This window comes from Lactuca serriola, chromosome 8, assembly GCF_051521515.1.
Source record: "Lactuca serriola cultivar US96UC23 chromosome 8, Lser_US96UC23_V15, whole genome shotgun sequence".
Taxonomy (NCBI): Eukaryota; Viridiplantae; Streptophyta; class Magnoliopsida; order Asterales; family Asteraceae; genus Lactuca; species Lactuca serriola.
The window spans coordinates 117,490,805-117,506,523 of record NC_136415.1 but is presented as its reverse complement, the minus strand read 5'-3'; the positions used below and the strand labels follow the sequence as shown (position 1 = coordinate 117,506,523).

Below are 15,719 nucleotides of genomic sequence, written 5' to 3'. Positions count from 1 at the left end.
CATTTCTACAAAATACGACCCAATAAATATTGTGACAAAATTTAACAGAATGAGAATAATAAAAGAAATCTATAATAACACAATTTAATTAGTAAGAATGCATAATAATGACAATAGTTATATAAGACTGAACATATTCACATTATCAAACAACATATTTTCTTTGTCATTCTCACATAATTACATTGTCCGCACAATAGATCAAACAACATATTTTCTTTGTCATTCTCACATAATTACATTGTACGTACAATATATATATATATATATATATATATATATATATATATATATATATATATATATATATATATATTGCGGTTTGAACCGATTGGAAACCGCAAATCGCACCGCATAATTTAACAAAATTTCAAACAGCAAACCGCACCATATTAGTTCTAACCGTGTTCTGTGATGCGGTGCTAAGTTTATACCTTTTATCCACACCCCTACTTTCCATCCTAAGGCCACATGCGTGCATGTGGCTGTCCTTTTAACTGATAATTAATTAAGCGTGTAACAAACATATCTTGTTTTTCTTTACATATCCATACGTGCATAGAATCCATTCATATATACTAGAATGAAGAATTGGTTTATAAAAATAAAAAACCTTGATTTATAGATCATGCATATCACAATTAAAATGAGGAGAGCAGCTAGTTTTCAGAAACAAAAACAAATTAAAGACCAAAATCACCATTTGAAAAAGTTCCATATCCAACACTCTTGAATCTTGATCCTTGTATCAATGATCGATGGATGTCAGCCAGACTAGATCTAGGTCGACATTGCAGGTTGCACCGCTGGCATTGCTTTTTCTAGGGCACCGTGGCTCTGCTGCACCGCCACCGGTTTATCTGTGTTTTTAACACCACCAGTACTGGGTTTCTGAAAAGGGTTCTTCTCAGTGTTAACGTGACCAGCTGCGGTGAAGGTGGGACTATTAGGACCACCACTAGCGGCGGCGGCGTTTTGGGAAAAAGCCTCTTGTTTCCGGAGCTCAGCCAGCCTGATCCTATCTTCTTTCCTTAACGTAGCCATGTCTTTTTCGATGGGATCACTCGTACTGATCTTCTCAACCTTCTCTTCTAACACCGCCTTCGTCTTCTCCATTCCTGACAGCGCCGACGCGGCGATGTTCGCCGCCGTTTCCTTCATGGCCTGCATCTGTTATATATCTGTTCGTACTTTATGTTATGTTAAATTGTTAATCTTCCTTCAGGTTTATTTGGTTTCTGTGTAAATGGTTGATTGAGGAATGCAGTAAGTACGTGTACAATATATGAGGAGGGTTCGACGATGGAGATGAAGTGACGAACATACGTTTGACACGTGGGAGCTCTAAACTGACACGTACCTGATGACCTGACACGTGGCAATAATCGTGTAATGTTTTCAGGTGATTGGGTTGTTCGTATTAATCGAAACTTATTCCCTTGAAATATGACGACGTTAGTGGTATCAATTTACTCCGTTGATAATCCACGATGGGCCGGCCCAAACATAATAAACACAACTATGGAAAAGGAAAAACAAGAGATTATATGAATACATAGTTGGTTGACTTGGGTCCGAAATATAGTAAAGTAATTTTCATGATAGTATAAACTTTGAATATTATTTTATTTATCGTTTGAACTCATAGTTAAACCATGGAATAACCTTGATGTGTAGACTCTTATTTATCCGATATGGATGATAAATTTAATTTTTAACCAATTATAGCTAGTAATATATGTATAGATGTGTATCTATAATATGAGTGTATTTGTATTTTTTTTTTTTTCTGACTTTTCACTTATTAAAATTTATGTTTTGTAAAAGAAAAAATTATATAAAACATAAAAATTAAAATTTTCACTATATTATCTTTAATTCATCTGGATTATAAGGTTGTCATGAATATTGAGTACAACTAGCAAATTGATTTATGTGTGATCTATGGAATTCAACGGACATTTCTAGTTCCTAATATGTGGTGCTGTTTTTTTTTCACATTCAAGCATATTCTATTGTTTTTTTATTTAATTTAACAAATGCAGTTATTGATCTACATTTTAAATATAGAGTTGGAAAAGTAATTTATATGATAAAATAATCAAATAACGTGTCAAATTATAATGCCTAATCTTAAAAGGGTCATGGTATCTATTTTTCACCATACCACATACTACCTTCATTTTTAGTGATTACTTGTTGCACTTTAAGCTATTTTTACAAGACAAAAAAAAGTAAATTTCAACCAAATTTATATCCATTTTGCACAAATTTCCATCTCAACGACTTGTACGTACATTTTGTTAAACATAAAAAGTTTATGAACTAATAGTTATATTCGGTTTACAGTACCACGTATGTAAAGCATTATCCTTCATCCTTGCATTATTTATGTTGACTCGGTCAACTCTCGTACTCTTGAATAGGATCAATAGGAGATTGATCCACATCCAATCTCGTAAGAACTTCTGGGACCCCACTTGTGTCTCTTAATATCTGAACAAACACAAACTCCGCTATAAAAACCTTTTAAATGTAAAATAACAATAACAATATATAAGTATATATGTGCAAACAACTTACTAGGATCTCTTCATCAAGATAAGAAATCATAAACATCCTCTGAAAAGCCCCATCTGAATCATTCATTCATTCAGAGTTAAGAAAAGAAAAAGAATTAATAGGGAATAAGGATGAAGAAAACTGACTTAGGGGAAGTCTTAATCCACTAGAAACAGCATCCTTAATTGGAGATGGAAGTTGTTGCATGGTGTTAAGTGCTTGAGTTAAAGCCCCTTTTAGTTGTTCTGGAATTGTCCCTTCATCAACTGTTGGAGTTTCAAGGACTCCTTCTGTATATTCTTCTTTTATCCTAAGTGGCCCTTCAACTGTTAACTTTGTGCTTATAATAAACTTGTTTTCTATCTGCAGTGCATATTCATATTCATAAGTCATATATTATATATAAGATAACAATTTACAATAATATATTTTGTTACCGCATTCAGAAATTTCATGTTTGCAGTAATCTTGGCATATCCATCCTTAATCACCACATCCATCTTACTCATATTTGCTATTGAAGTAGGAAATCTCCTACATTACATATATGATGAGAAAAAAAAAAAAAAAAAAAAAAAAATTTAACTTAAAAGAATATAGAAACATAATTAGAGTTAACTAATAATTAATAAACAGTTGGTTACTCGGATAATAATCTGGCAGCAAATAATCCAGGGCTTCCATATCCAATCCACTCAAAGTTCCATCTGCCTTCAAAAAATGGTGACCTGATAATAAAAAAGTAATTTATACAATTTGGAGGATTTTTGAAAGTAATAAATGTTTATTAAAAGTAATTATGATTACGTTGTTGGACGTGGTGTTGGATTAAGGCGCTCAAGACCAACAATTCTCTCATTCACATCGATTTTTTGCATATCTGATGTCTTTCCACCAATTAATGCCTCAAATCCTCCAGCATCTTTGAACTAGAATAGAAAGTTCAAATATTTGTAGAAAGAAAGCTTCAATCCAATTGTTGGCTAGGGTTTTTAACTTTTTATGATATTGTTCTACACTATTGTTATCTACTTTAATCAATCAAGTTCGATTCTAGAGCATAACAATGGGAGCTTTTTCAAGCCAAAAAGCTATTGGAGGAGCTTTTTTCAAGACATTTTGCTAATTAGAGAAACAAAAGATTGGTAATCAAATGGAAAAAGCTCTCTTATTGTGGAGGATACAGAGAGCCTTTTCAGGAAAAAGTTCTTATATAACACAAACAGTGAGGATGAAAAGCATCTATTCTGCAATTGGGAGATAGATGGAAATAAAAGAATTAACTACTTATTATTATGATAGTGTATGATTTTGATGAGAACTAAAGTAGATTTGCTCTTAGTACCAGATAAGTGATCTTCACAATTATGCATAACTCGATTAGATAGTAATTCTACTTATCAAGGCAAAATCAAACCAACTAGCTTTATCTAGAGACTACAACCACCAAAAAATCATGAAAATTGTAAAAATCAAGCATTTGTACCATACATTTATCAGGTCCAATTCTCGAAATTAAATAAACCAATAGAAGAAGGTTGCTGAAAACTGACAGCGAGTAGTAACGATTCTTTGGCAGAAAGTCTCTCCATTTCCTTAGCGTAAGTAGCAGAAGCTCCCTGAACCGTGGTCTGCTGCACCATTGCTCTGCAAACTTCAAATTTCTTACGATTTCTTTTGAGATTTCTATTGGGGAACTTGGCATAGTTTACAGGCAAAACAATTACAGAAGAATAAGACAGGGTGGAAGATGATAAAGCAGAAACCGAAGGAACAATGGATTGAATCGAACAACAAGCCATTGATTTCAAATTAGAATACAGAAATAAACCCTAATTTCGGGGTATTGAACAGATTGACGAAATGGGAGAGGGTTGAATCTAGGATGAGAATGGAGAACAGCATATGCTAACAGAAAGGTTCAATTGAACATCAACGAATAGAGGAAAATGTACCGAGTACTACCGGCTATAAAGTACCAACCAATGTCCTACCATGCTTGCTCAAGAAATGTCCTACCACAAATCGGATGACCCGAAGTTCAACCCAAATAAATAAGTACATGACTTAGTTTTGGTAAGACTTTGATTTAGGTTTATGGTATAACATGTTTAATTGAGATTGAAATGAATATGCAAATATATTATATATAATAGATAAAACTCTAAAATTGGTCCATGTAGTATTCAAAAAATTGTGAATATGATCCAAAAAGTTTCAAACACCTAACAGGCTTCGATAATCACAGAAGTAAAGCCTCACCATGGAAGGATCGAAGATTCAGTACCCTATGCTATCCATAAGCAACTATGCATCCTAGGCTATAAAGATGAAGGTCATTATGTAGGCTCAAGAAGTGGTGGGATGTTGTGGAGCCAAAGAATCCCCAAAACCCAGTTGGCGTGAAGAAAGACAAGATGGCACTCGCCGCCATCTATCATGGAATTCCATAAGACACGTTGTTGTCAATTATGGAGAAGCAAACAACGAAGGATGCATGGGAAACATTGAAGGTTATGTACATGGGTGCAGACAGGGTAAAGACTGCTAAAGTCTAAAATCTAAAGGCAGAATTTGAAATCCTGAACATGAAGGAAACAAAAACTATAGATGATTTTCCATGAAGATGAATGACATAGTGGGGAACATCCAGGCCTTGGGAGAAACCATGGACGAGCCATATGTTGTGAAAAAACTGCTTCGTGCCGTACCAAGTAAGTTTTTGCTAATTGCCTCGACAATTGAGCAGTTTGCGGATCTTGAAACAATGACAGTTGAGGAGGTTATTGGGAGATTGAAAGCTCATGAAGAAAGGGTGCATAGTCAGACCGAAACCGACAATAGAAAGTTATTACTTACTCACCAAGAATGGCTCGACCGATCAAAGAAACAAGTTGAAGAAGGACAAGAGTTATTACTAACCCATCAGGAGTGGCTTGAGCGTAGTCGTGGTAGAGGTCATGGAAGAGGTGGCAACCACAACCGAGGAGGCCGTCGAGGAGGTGGTACTTCCCAAGAACAAGGAGGAGGTCGTGGTTCATTCCATAATCGTGATAAAAGCAAGATCCAATGTTATAACTGCCAAGAATACAGTCGCTATGCTGCCGAGTGCAAAAATCCTCGGCGAGAAAGAAATCAAGAGGCTAACAGAAATCAAGAAGCTAACCTAGCACAAGCAGATGACGATGATGAGCCGGCATTACTACTGGGCACTGGCAGTAAAGAACACAAGCAAATCGTGTGAGGAGGTGTTCTTAAATATGGAAAAAGTAACTCCAAAGTTAACATCTGTTAGTGACGACTTCAATAGGTCCAACGTGTGGTACTTGGACAACAGGGCAAACAACCATATGACGGGCGAGAAAGAGAAGTTTCTTGAGCTTGACACTAGTGTCTGAGGACAAGTAAAGTTTAGGCATAGTTCAAAGGTGTGTATATAAGGTAAAGGTTCGATCTTATTTCAATCCAAAAATAGTGAACAACGATTGCTACAAGCGGTGTACTACATCCCGAGCTTATGTAGCAATATCATAAGCTTGGGACAACTCGTAGAGGATGGAGATGAAGTGTTGATGTGTGTCTTTTTTCTGTGGATTCATGACAGGAATGGGAAATTACTTATGAAGGTAAAACACTCTCAAAATCGCTTGTACAAAATTATCTTGAATGAATCTGGACATGTATGCTTGTTAGCAAATTTAGATGACCCATCACGGCTATGGCATGCACGCCTTGGTCACTTGAATTTTCCTGCTATAAAACTAATGACAAACAAATAAATGGTTCATGGGTTACCTAAAATAGATCATCCACTCAGTTGTGTGAGGGTTGTTTAGTTGGGAAGCAAACTCGAAACCCCTACCCAACACAAACCAACTATAGGGCTGGGAAAAGACTTGAACTTGTGCATGGTGACCTTTGTGGTCCAATATCACCGCCCACGCCTTCTGGCAATCGGCATTTTCTTCTATTAGTCGATGATTATAGTCGTATTATGTGGGTCTTTATGATAAAAACAAAAGATGAAGCATTCGGTGCTTTCAAAAACTTTTGAATACTCGTTCAAAATGAAGCAGGTGAAAAAATCAAGTTCTTTAGAACTGATCACGGTGGGGAATTTCTCTCGAATCAATTCACAACTTACTATGACGAGACGGGTCTAAATTGTTGCTTCACAACACCATACTCCCCACAACAAAACGATGTCATGGAGAGAAGAATTTGTACAGTGATTGAGATGGCGATGAGTATTTTGAAGAGCATGCATGTGCCTGGAAATTTATACGGTATCGTGGAGAGAAGAAATTGTAATGTGATTGAGATGTCTTGTGTTTTGAACAACTTATTAATGTTATTTTGAGAAATGTGAAACTGTGTTTTGTGAGGTTTTAAAAATGAAAATTTTATTTGAAAATTTAGAGTGTTACAAGTTGGTATCAGAGCCTTGGTTTGAGGGATTCGGATGTACCCTCGGGTGTGTATGGACTCAAACTGAGGATTTGAGAAAAAATTTATAAAAAGAAATGATTTTCTAAAACGAGTAAGAGCTTTCAAGGGAAAACGAGATGAAGCAGTGTGTACAGTCAGCCAGAGCCCGAACGGTGATTTCCCAAAATACCATTACTTATTTAAATTATGAGATGAGATACTTATGAGATATTAGAGTTGCATGCTAGATGATAGGCTAGGTATTTCAGGAATTTAGAGCTAGAGTTGCCTGATTCATGATGCCTTGTCCTAGGAAGATGCTATTGTTTGATATTATCTGCTATTTGCTCTATGTATGTGATGAGTAGAGGTACATAGCAGGAATCTTTGAGAGATAGCTTTGAGTCGAGGAGTAATCTAGGAGAGATACCTAGATGTGCATTGAGGAATCTACTGAGAGAGTATTTTGATATCCGTGAGGGATAGAGTACTTGTGAATTAGGATCCTAAGAGGAGGACTTGGGGCGACTACAGGTTGGTGTGGAATGTAGTATTGAGCCCATACTACAGAAAGCATCGGGTCTGTATGCGACCTAAGTAAGAATCTTAGGATACTAAGGAGCATGTAGGGGTGGGTAATGGCATGTGTATTTGAGCCAGTCTCTGATGATTTTTGTGTTTGTGTTTCAGAGACACTATGATGATTACCCGCAACAACCCCGGGGGCAGTGGTACTAGTGACGAGGAGATCCGCATGATCATTGTTGAGGAGGTGGCCATAGCTATAAGGGAGGCCATACCAGAGATGTTTGGGTCTATTAAGACCACACTTATTGAGACTTTTGATGAACGATATGTTGTTGTCACAGAGGCTGCTACTGTCGTAGCCACTGCAGCCCTAGCTGCTGCGAGGCCATAGGGGGTGACTCGTCGTTGTTTTAGGAGTTTAGCAACACGAAGCCACCAGATTTTGACGGGACCCAGGACTCAATTTTTACCATGAGATGGATCTCCGATATTGAGGGGTGTTTCTATATGTGTTCATGCCCAGAGCACTTGAGAGTTCGGTTTGCATTGAACCAGCTTCGCTTGGGAGCGAAGGACTGGTGGAAGTTCGTGACGACTGATTTCACTCTGGAAGATCATGTTGCAGTGACTTGGAAAAGGTTTACCTAGTTGTTCAAAGATGAGGATTGTTAGGTGCATTTCATGCACCCATTTTTTAGCTTTATTTCATAAAAGTGCATTACATATAGGCTTAAACTCATGCATTTTGCATGTTTTTTAGGATTTTTCATGAGGCTATTTCATTCACACACTTTTGTGATATTTTAGGGACTTTTGAGGTATGATCTTGCTTGAGGAGGTAAATAAGAGATGTGGATGAAGTTCCAAGACTTGCAGAGCATCGGGGATGAAGATATTGAAGAATTGAAGATTTTGGCCATTCAAGGATTTACATGGACGTGAAAACATAAGGCATGAGTTTACGCAGGCCGCGAATTTGAATCTACAACGACAATTTCAGTGTTCTACTTTTTGCGGTTACGTAGGCCGTGTAAATGTAAACGTGGGTTTTAAAGCAATTTTGTAACATCCAGATTTCCAGGTACATTATTTATTCATTTATTTTGGAGATTTTAGAGAGTCTCGGCGAGTTGATGCTTAGACTCGCCGAGTATAGTCACGAATTCCATCCGGGTTAATGACCGGACTCAGGGAGTCGATTAGTGGACTCGGCGAGTCCGCGCTGTTTAATGAAACCCTAATCCTCGGGGTTTGAGGCCTATTTAAAGGGGCTTATAGCCACCATTTGCAGCTACCAGACCCCTGAGTGAAACCCTAGCGATCTAGAGCGTTTGTGAGGAAGAAGAGGCCATTTTTGATCCTTGTGTGGGTGTTTTTTCAAGAAGAAAGTGACAAAGGCAAGAGGGAACTGAAGAGGGTGATATTCTATGGATTTCAGATCCTAAGCACTTCATTCTGAGGTACATATTCGATCCTTCTTCAGTTTTGGGTGTTAATCCTTGAGAGTTAGGGTTTCTAGCCCATTTAGAGTATGAATGATGGTGCAATTGGTCCCTTCTTGTGTTGAGGCTTCGGATCTGGATCCAAAGAGGTCCAGAGACCTAAGCCCCTTGATCTTTATGGGGTGACTTTGGGTAATACGAGCTTAGGGTGACATATTGAGACCATTTCTTCAAATAGAGCCATTGGGTCTTTGCATGGGCATCAAGATCCAAAGTTTACGTGTTTATATTGCTTAAGGAGGCTAGATCTATGAGTTAGAGGAACGGATCTGACCTTAGGAGGTCATTTGAGTTCGAGCATGGCATGAACTCGCCGAGTACCAAGAGCAAACTCGACGAGTAGGGTTAGGGTTTCCCCATAGTTCACTCAGTGAGTACTTGCCGAGTTGGGAGAATGACTCAGTGAGTCAGATGGAATTAGAGGACTGGAGTTCAAGGCGGAACTCGCCAAGTTCATAATGGGACTCGGTGAGTTGAGTCGGGGTGGCCCCACGATTCATGCCAGGTGTAACCCGTCGAGCAGGGGGAAAGACTCGACGTGTCATGCGAGTCTAGAGGGTCATTGGACACGCGTATACTCGCCGAGTCGCCCAAGTGCACTCGGCAAGTCGGGTCAAGGTTTGACCCGTTGACTTTGTTGACTTTGAGGGTTTGGTCAACAATGGGGCCTTTGTGTCAAGTGAGGGATAAGATGGTCTTTTACCCTTATGAGGGTGCCAAGAGAGGGTTGAGTCTAGTCTCGAGAGTTATATTTATGAGAGTATTTACTTTATATGATTAGGCGAAGGCTAGGTCATATTTCTACTGAGTCAGAAATTTACCGAGACAGCTGAGGTGAGTCTTCTCACTATACTTTACCTAGAGTGGTAACAGAGTTATGTGTTAGTGTACTGTTGAGTTATGTGCCAGTGTATATGTATCCTATTTATGTGATATGCATGATTTAGAGTTCCAGAGATAGGACCAGTGGGTCCATATAGTTAGGGCTAGAGGGCCCACAGAGAGTGGGGACCGGAGGGTCCCACTGAGACACACTGACCAGAGGGTCAGCAGAGTTATAGCCTTGAGTGGCTAACATGTGATAGAGTGGTATTTTGGGGAACTCACTAAGCTTCGTGCTTACAGTGTTTTGTGTTATGTGTCTCAAATACCAGCGATGATCGCGGGAAGGCGCCGGCATGATTTGTACACACACTCACAGAGTTTATTATGATTTGATCTTGGGATTTGTAATGAGATAATGTTGATAAAATGTTTTCTTAAAAGTAATTACGAATAAATTTGTATGGTTTTAAAAAGCGAAAAATTGTTTTAAATTTTACGGTGTTACAAAATTTTCATCTTTCTTAAAAGGCAAACTAATTTCATACTTTAGGGGTCGAATTTTGGAGAAGAGAAGACGATTTTCTTGAAGATTTTGGATTTGATTAACACTTGGGAACATTTGATTTCATTTTGTAAGAACTTTAATTTCATTTTCTAGATTTGTGATCTTGTTCAAGTCATGAGTGGCTAGAGCCCTAGTTTCTCCAACTTCATGTCTTGACTTTTTAGTTGTGATTTCAATCATGTGATTTGATGTTTGCTTCCAATTCCTACCTAGTGAATTTGATTTTGTTTCAGTTGAATGTTTGATTCTAATTATGATTCTTATTGGCCATTTAAACTAGGGTTAGACTCAAGTTATCTAATTGCAAAATCCGTAATTGTTTTGTGAATTGGACTAAGTAACAAACACTAAGTTGATTTCCATTGAATGAATTTAGTGTAAATCTTATTCATATACTCTTACGCTCCCGATCGTTGAGTACGAGACCTACTTGCTTACATACGAGGTGACTATTCTTACTATACTTACCTGAGTGGTAATATTGTGTGACCGGAGGGTCTGATCTGAGTTATTGACTGGAGGGTCTTATGTGCTTATATTGAGTTATGTGATATCATGCATTTTGTCTTTGTGATTTATGTTGTATATTATCATGTGCATTACTGAGTTAGGACCGAAAGGTACATACCGAGTTGTGAGACCGGAAGGTCCTCACTGAGTACCGGATTAAAGGGTCCAACCCGAGTTGTGAGACCGAAGGGTCTTCACCGAGACACATGACCGAAGGGTCCTTATCGAGATATAGTCATGAGAGGCTAATTATTTGTGTGTGGTATTTTGGGAAACTCACTAAACTTCGTGCTTACAGTGTTGTGTGAAATGTGTTTCAGGTACCTCTCAAGATCGCAAGAAGGCGTCGGCATGATTGTACACACCAGCATGAGATTATGTTTTGAGGATTCTAGGATATTGTCAAACATTTTGTTATCTTGTGTTTTGAACAACTTATAAATGTTATTTTGAGAAATGTGAAACTGTGTTTTGTGAGGTTTTAAAAATGAAAATTTTATTTGAAAATTTAGAGTGTTACAGGGGTATACATTCATTGCCAATAGAGGCAGAAATAGGTGGTTCAGGGTGTTGGTTTTGCTCTCGAATCCTTGTTTGTTGCCACCTTTATTTCTCCTTTCCCTTATCCCCTCTGATCATCTCAATGGTTGTTTGGTCATCTAGGGAATAATTTAAAAACTCATACACACACAAATCGGTACCTGATCTTCATCTGGTGTTTGAGATCAAGTTTAAGTGCATTTTCAGATAAGAAATCGATTCAGGTCAAGTTTAGGTTTGGGTTTCATAGTAGAAATCGATTCAAGTGCTGGTGAAGGGCAGTTCATCAGATCCGAAAAAATGATTTCTAGGTTCATGAATGTGATGTTCTTGTTCTTAAACTTAGAAAAAAACGAGTGTTTTTTAGATTCATATTCATATTTGTGTGTGTGTGTGTGAGAGAGAGAGAGAGAGAGAGAGAGAGAGGGTGGGACCCTTTCCTATATATATATATATATATATATATATATATATATATATATATATATATATATATACATGGGGTAGTGAAATAACGAAAATGTCATTTATTTAACGGTAAAAAGCTGACGGAGTGAGACATAAAGACCAAACATCAAAAGTTTTGAAACCATACAGACCATGAGAGTTTTTAAACTTAATAATTAAATTTTAGATTTTATAAAACCACATATGAGAGTTTTTAAACTTAGTAATTAAATTTCAGATTTTATAAAACCACATTGACCATTTATGAAGTTTTGTTTGTATGTTACAATCTTTTCATCTTTATTCAAATTCTGTTTGTGAGACTTTCTTAAGAGTCAAAGTACTAGTATTTGTTAAATCAAAACCAATAGTTCTCAAATAAACGTAATACCTTATTAAGCATATATAAAGAACATGTATTAATATTGGTCTTCAGTTATAGGGGAAAATATGAATTTTAATATATTTTGTTTTTGTGCTTTAAAAAAATAAAACCTAAGTTATAATTTGTAACATATTGTTAAAAACCAATACCATAATGACACTTTTCTTGATGGTTGGGCTACGTTCATGAGTCATGACTGTGGATCAAAACATTTACTTATTTTTTCTTTTTCTTTTTTCTTAATTTTGTTTAATTATATAAGTGATCCTGTCAACTCAAGAATTGCAAAAGTTTCCCTATAATCAAATACATCTTTAGATTTGACATCGAATTATATCGATCAGCATTTATCAGTAAAATCTTGTATGTTCTTTTAATTAATTTTTAATTAATATATTCGTAACTAATCATCATTACTCGGTTATTTCGCATTTCATTTATTCCGGGTTGGAACTTCTACTGTTTTTATTACCGTGATGAGTTGTTTAAATTTGAATAAGCAGATGCGTGCGTTCTCGTCAGTTCTTGAGTTGTTAGGGTTTTTCCATCATCTCTTCGAGTGATTCCTTTTACTAATCGCCACATTATATTGTACTGATCACCAATTCTCGTTCTGATATACTTCTTCGTAAGTTCATCGATTATACAATAACGATTTGCTATAATCAATGTAATTTGTAGGCAATTAATTGTCACTGTTTTTGTGTTTCAACTAAGATCGATCGCGATTGATCATTCGTTGTTTACATTCTTGTTGTTGCATTAATCTATAATCATTTCAATTCTTTCTTCCGTTGTATACAGTGTGGTGATTGAGAGGAAAGAACGATGTACGACTGGGTAGAAAGGATAGTACAGAGAATCTGGCAACCTCTGTCCAATCGCTATGCCCGTATGCACGGCCGTGGGCGTGCAGATGGAGATGGCTACGAAGGCCAATGGTCTACTGATCTTGAACAACATGCCTTCGGCGAATACTCTTTCGCAGTTATACAGGCCAATCAAGCTATGGAAGATTTCAGTCAAGTGGAAGTCGGCCACAACGCCACCTTTGTAGGTGTTTACGACGGCCATGGCGGCCGTGAGGCTGCATGGTTCGTCCGTGAACATCTCTTCAATAATCTCATCCGTAAGTCCTCCATTCTTTTCTTTTCAAGTAGCTACGAATAATTACTGTTAATGAGTAGATCATAACGATAAATCATATCTAAATCCATTTATCATTGTTGTTTTTGATTTTTGAAGGTTTTGCTCAAGAAAGGGAGGGATTGATATCTGAACAAATACTTAGAAATGCGTTTACTGAAACTGAGCAAGGATTCATCTATTTTGCGCGTGAAGCACTGAAACACATACCTAACATCTATTCAATTGGTTCTTGTTGTCTGGTTGGGATCATATGGAATAGAAGATTGTTCGTCGCTAATCTGGGTGATTCGAGAGCTGTTTTAGGGCGTGCGAATCCGCGAAATCTAAGCAAAGTCATCGCGCAGCCACTTACAAACGATCATAATGCGAGCATGATGGAAGTGAGACGAGACCTGCAACTCGATCATCCAGAGGATCCAAACATTGTTGTAAGAGATGAGCACGGCGTATGGCGAGTTAAAGGCATTATCCAGGTTAATTCCATTAATTCTCTCTTAATCTAAACAGTAATTATAAATATTCCAGAATCAAATCATAATCTCATACTACTTCTACTGTTCTACAACCAGATTTCTCGATCAATCGGAGATTTATACCTAAAGAGTTCTGAATTTGATATTGATGATCCAAATTTCCCACGATTTCGCCTAACCGAACCTATCAACAAACCTGTATTGAGATCCGACCCGACTGTACAGAGTAGAGACATAGAAACAACTGACAGGTTCATCGTTTTCGCATCAGATGGATTATGGGATAATCTTTCGGATCAGAAAGCTATCGACATTGTTCAAAAGAATCCCAGATCTGTGAGTTTTCATTTAATTTCGTTTCGTTTTCCCTCCATTATACGCTTTCTAAAATTCAAATCGATTTCTGTAATTAGGGAATTGCGAAGAGACTGATTAAGAAAGCATTGGAGGTAGCTGCAAAGAAACAAGGGAGAAAGTATAAGGCCATTAGGAAGTTTGAAATGGGGAGGAGACGAACAGTTCATGATGATATTACGGTGGTCGTTCTTTACATCGACCATCATCTGGTGGCGAGAAGCGCGCTTGTGACGGAAGTTTCTATGAAGGCGTTTGAGGACTCGACTGAATCACAGTTCAAGTATATACACGGCGGTGCAAGTACTTCAGGTACCGGCGGTACTTTAGGCTTCGGTGGTGCAAGTACCTTCGGCGCAGGTGGTGCAAGTAGCTCAGGTGCCGGTGGTGCAAGTAGTTCAGGCGCCGGTGGTGCAAGTAGTTCAGGTGCCGGTGGTGCAAGTGGTTCAGGCCCCAGTGGTGCAAGTGGTTCAGGCCCCGGTGGTCCAAGTGGTTCAGGCACCGGTGGAGCAAGTGGTTCGGGCGCCGGTGATGCAAGTGGTTCAGGCGCCGGTGGTCCAAGTGGTTCAGGCGCCGGTGGAGCAAGTGGTTCGGGCGCTAGTGGTCCAAGTGATTCAGGCGCCGGTGGTGCAAGTGGTTTAGGCTCCAGAGGTGCTAGTAGTTCAAGTTCCAGTAGTGCAAGTAGTTCAGGTGTCGTTGGCGGTGGTGCAAGTAATTGAGGTGACGGAGGTGCAACTAGTTCAGGCGATGGAGGTGTAAGTAATTCCGGCGAGTGACAAAGTTTTTGCAACGAATGCGTTGTTTCTGGTAAATGTGGATTCTATAACTCTTGATTCTTTTTTGTACAAACAGGAATCTGTGAATCTGTGCAGTTAATATGATTTTGAACATAGATTTTGGTAAAACACTAAAATGATAGTTTCTTGACTTCTTATGTTCTTGAAATTTAAAAAAAGCTTATGGGTTTTGACTATGAAGCATTGTTAGTAGTTAATTATCAATTTAATCACGTAAAATAGCGATAAGGGTGCATGATCTAATTAAAAAGTTTGATCAATATGAATTTCATTACATACTGAATAACTGATTCAGCTTTTTAGTTTTTAAAAGGTTTCTAACACATCACTTCATCAAGATGATGACAGAAAATCTCTCCAAACCTTAATTAATTACGCTTTTTTTTTCCTGGCTTTTTGAATACAAAGGAAAAAAATGAATTAATTTCTATATTCCTTCATCAATTTTCTTTATTTGGACTTCCAGCTGCTTCTTTTTTCACAACAACCCTTTAGTCCCAGCATATCACCAACTAGCATACTGTAATTGTAATTTAAGTTAGTTAGCTACATTTAAACATAACCATAATTAATAACATATATAATCCACTTTCCAATTCAAGATTCTCCTAACATCATTCTTTTGATACATGTTTTAGTGTTTTACTAACATAA

The 15,719-nt window shown here is 37.6% G+C and overlaps 2 protein-coding genes and 1 pseudogene across 2 annotated transcripts; 1 reads left to right on the top strand and 2 right to left on the bottom strand.

Annotated features, from left to right (window-relative positions):
- Positions 1-595: 595 nt before the first annotated feature.
- On the bottom strand, positions 596-1,261 carry LOC145069364 (protein LE25 pseudogene; annotated as a pseudogene).
- A 974-nt stretch (positions 1,262-2,235) lies between these two features.
- Positions 2,236-4,578, bottom strand: LOC145069244 (putative plastid-lipid-associated protein 13, chloroplastic). Its single transcript, XM_079016186.1, has 7 exons — positions 4,116-4,578; positions 3,370-3,491; positions 3,207-3,290; positions 3,000-3,096; positions 2,709-2,925; positions 2,584-2,636; positions 2,236-2,496 (listed from the first exon to the last, which is right to left on the bottom strand). The coding sequence occupies exons 1-7, from the start codon at positions 4,362-4,364 to the stop codon at positions 2,404-2,406; spliced, it is 915 nt and encodes a 304-aa protein (XP_078872312.1). The 5' UTR covers positions 4,365-4,578; the 3' UTR covers positions 2,236-2,403.
- An 8,542-nt stretch (positions 4,579-13,120) lies between these two features.
- On the top strand, positions 13,121-15,149 carry LOC145067340 (putative protein phosphatase 2C 43). Its single transcript, XM_079014505.1, has 5 exons — positions 13,121-13,421; positions 13,538-13,914; positions 14,011-14,250; positions 14,328-14,979; positions 15,121-15,149. The coding sequence occupies exons 1-5, from the start codon at positions 13,121-13,123 to the stop codon at positions 15,147-15,149; spliced, it is 1,599 nt and encodes a 532-aa protein (XP_078870631.1).
- Positions 15,150-15,719: the final 570 nt, after the last annotated feature.

Bases quoted from the DNA above. Each gene is read 5' to 3' on its own strand.
- LOC145069244 (XM_079016186.1), bottom strand. From the start codon at position 4,364: ATGGCTTGTTGTTCGATTCAATCCATTGTTCCTTCGGTTTCTGCTTTA. The intron at 3,492-4,115 runs GTCAGTTTTCAG...TTTCTATTCTAG, and splicing joins AAGAATCGTTACTACTCGCT to TTCAAAGATGCTGGAGGATT. The intron at 3,097-3,206 runs GTAACCAACTGT...TATGTAATGTAG, and splicing joins GCTGCCAGATTATTATCCGA to GAGATTTCCTACTTCAATAG.
- LOC145067340 (XM_079014505.1), top strand. From the start codon at position 13,121: ATGTACGACTGGGTAGAAAGGATAGTACAGAGAATCTGGCAACCTCTG. The intron at 13,422-13,537 runs GTAAGTCCTCCA...TGATTTTTGAAG, and splicing joins TCTCTTCAATAATCTCATCC to GTTTTGCTCAAGAAAGGGAG. The intron at 14,251-14,327 runs GTGAGTTTTCAT...TTCTGTAATTAG, and splicing joins TTCAAAAGAATCCCAGATCT to GGAATTGCGAAGAGACTGAT.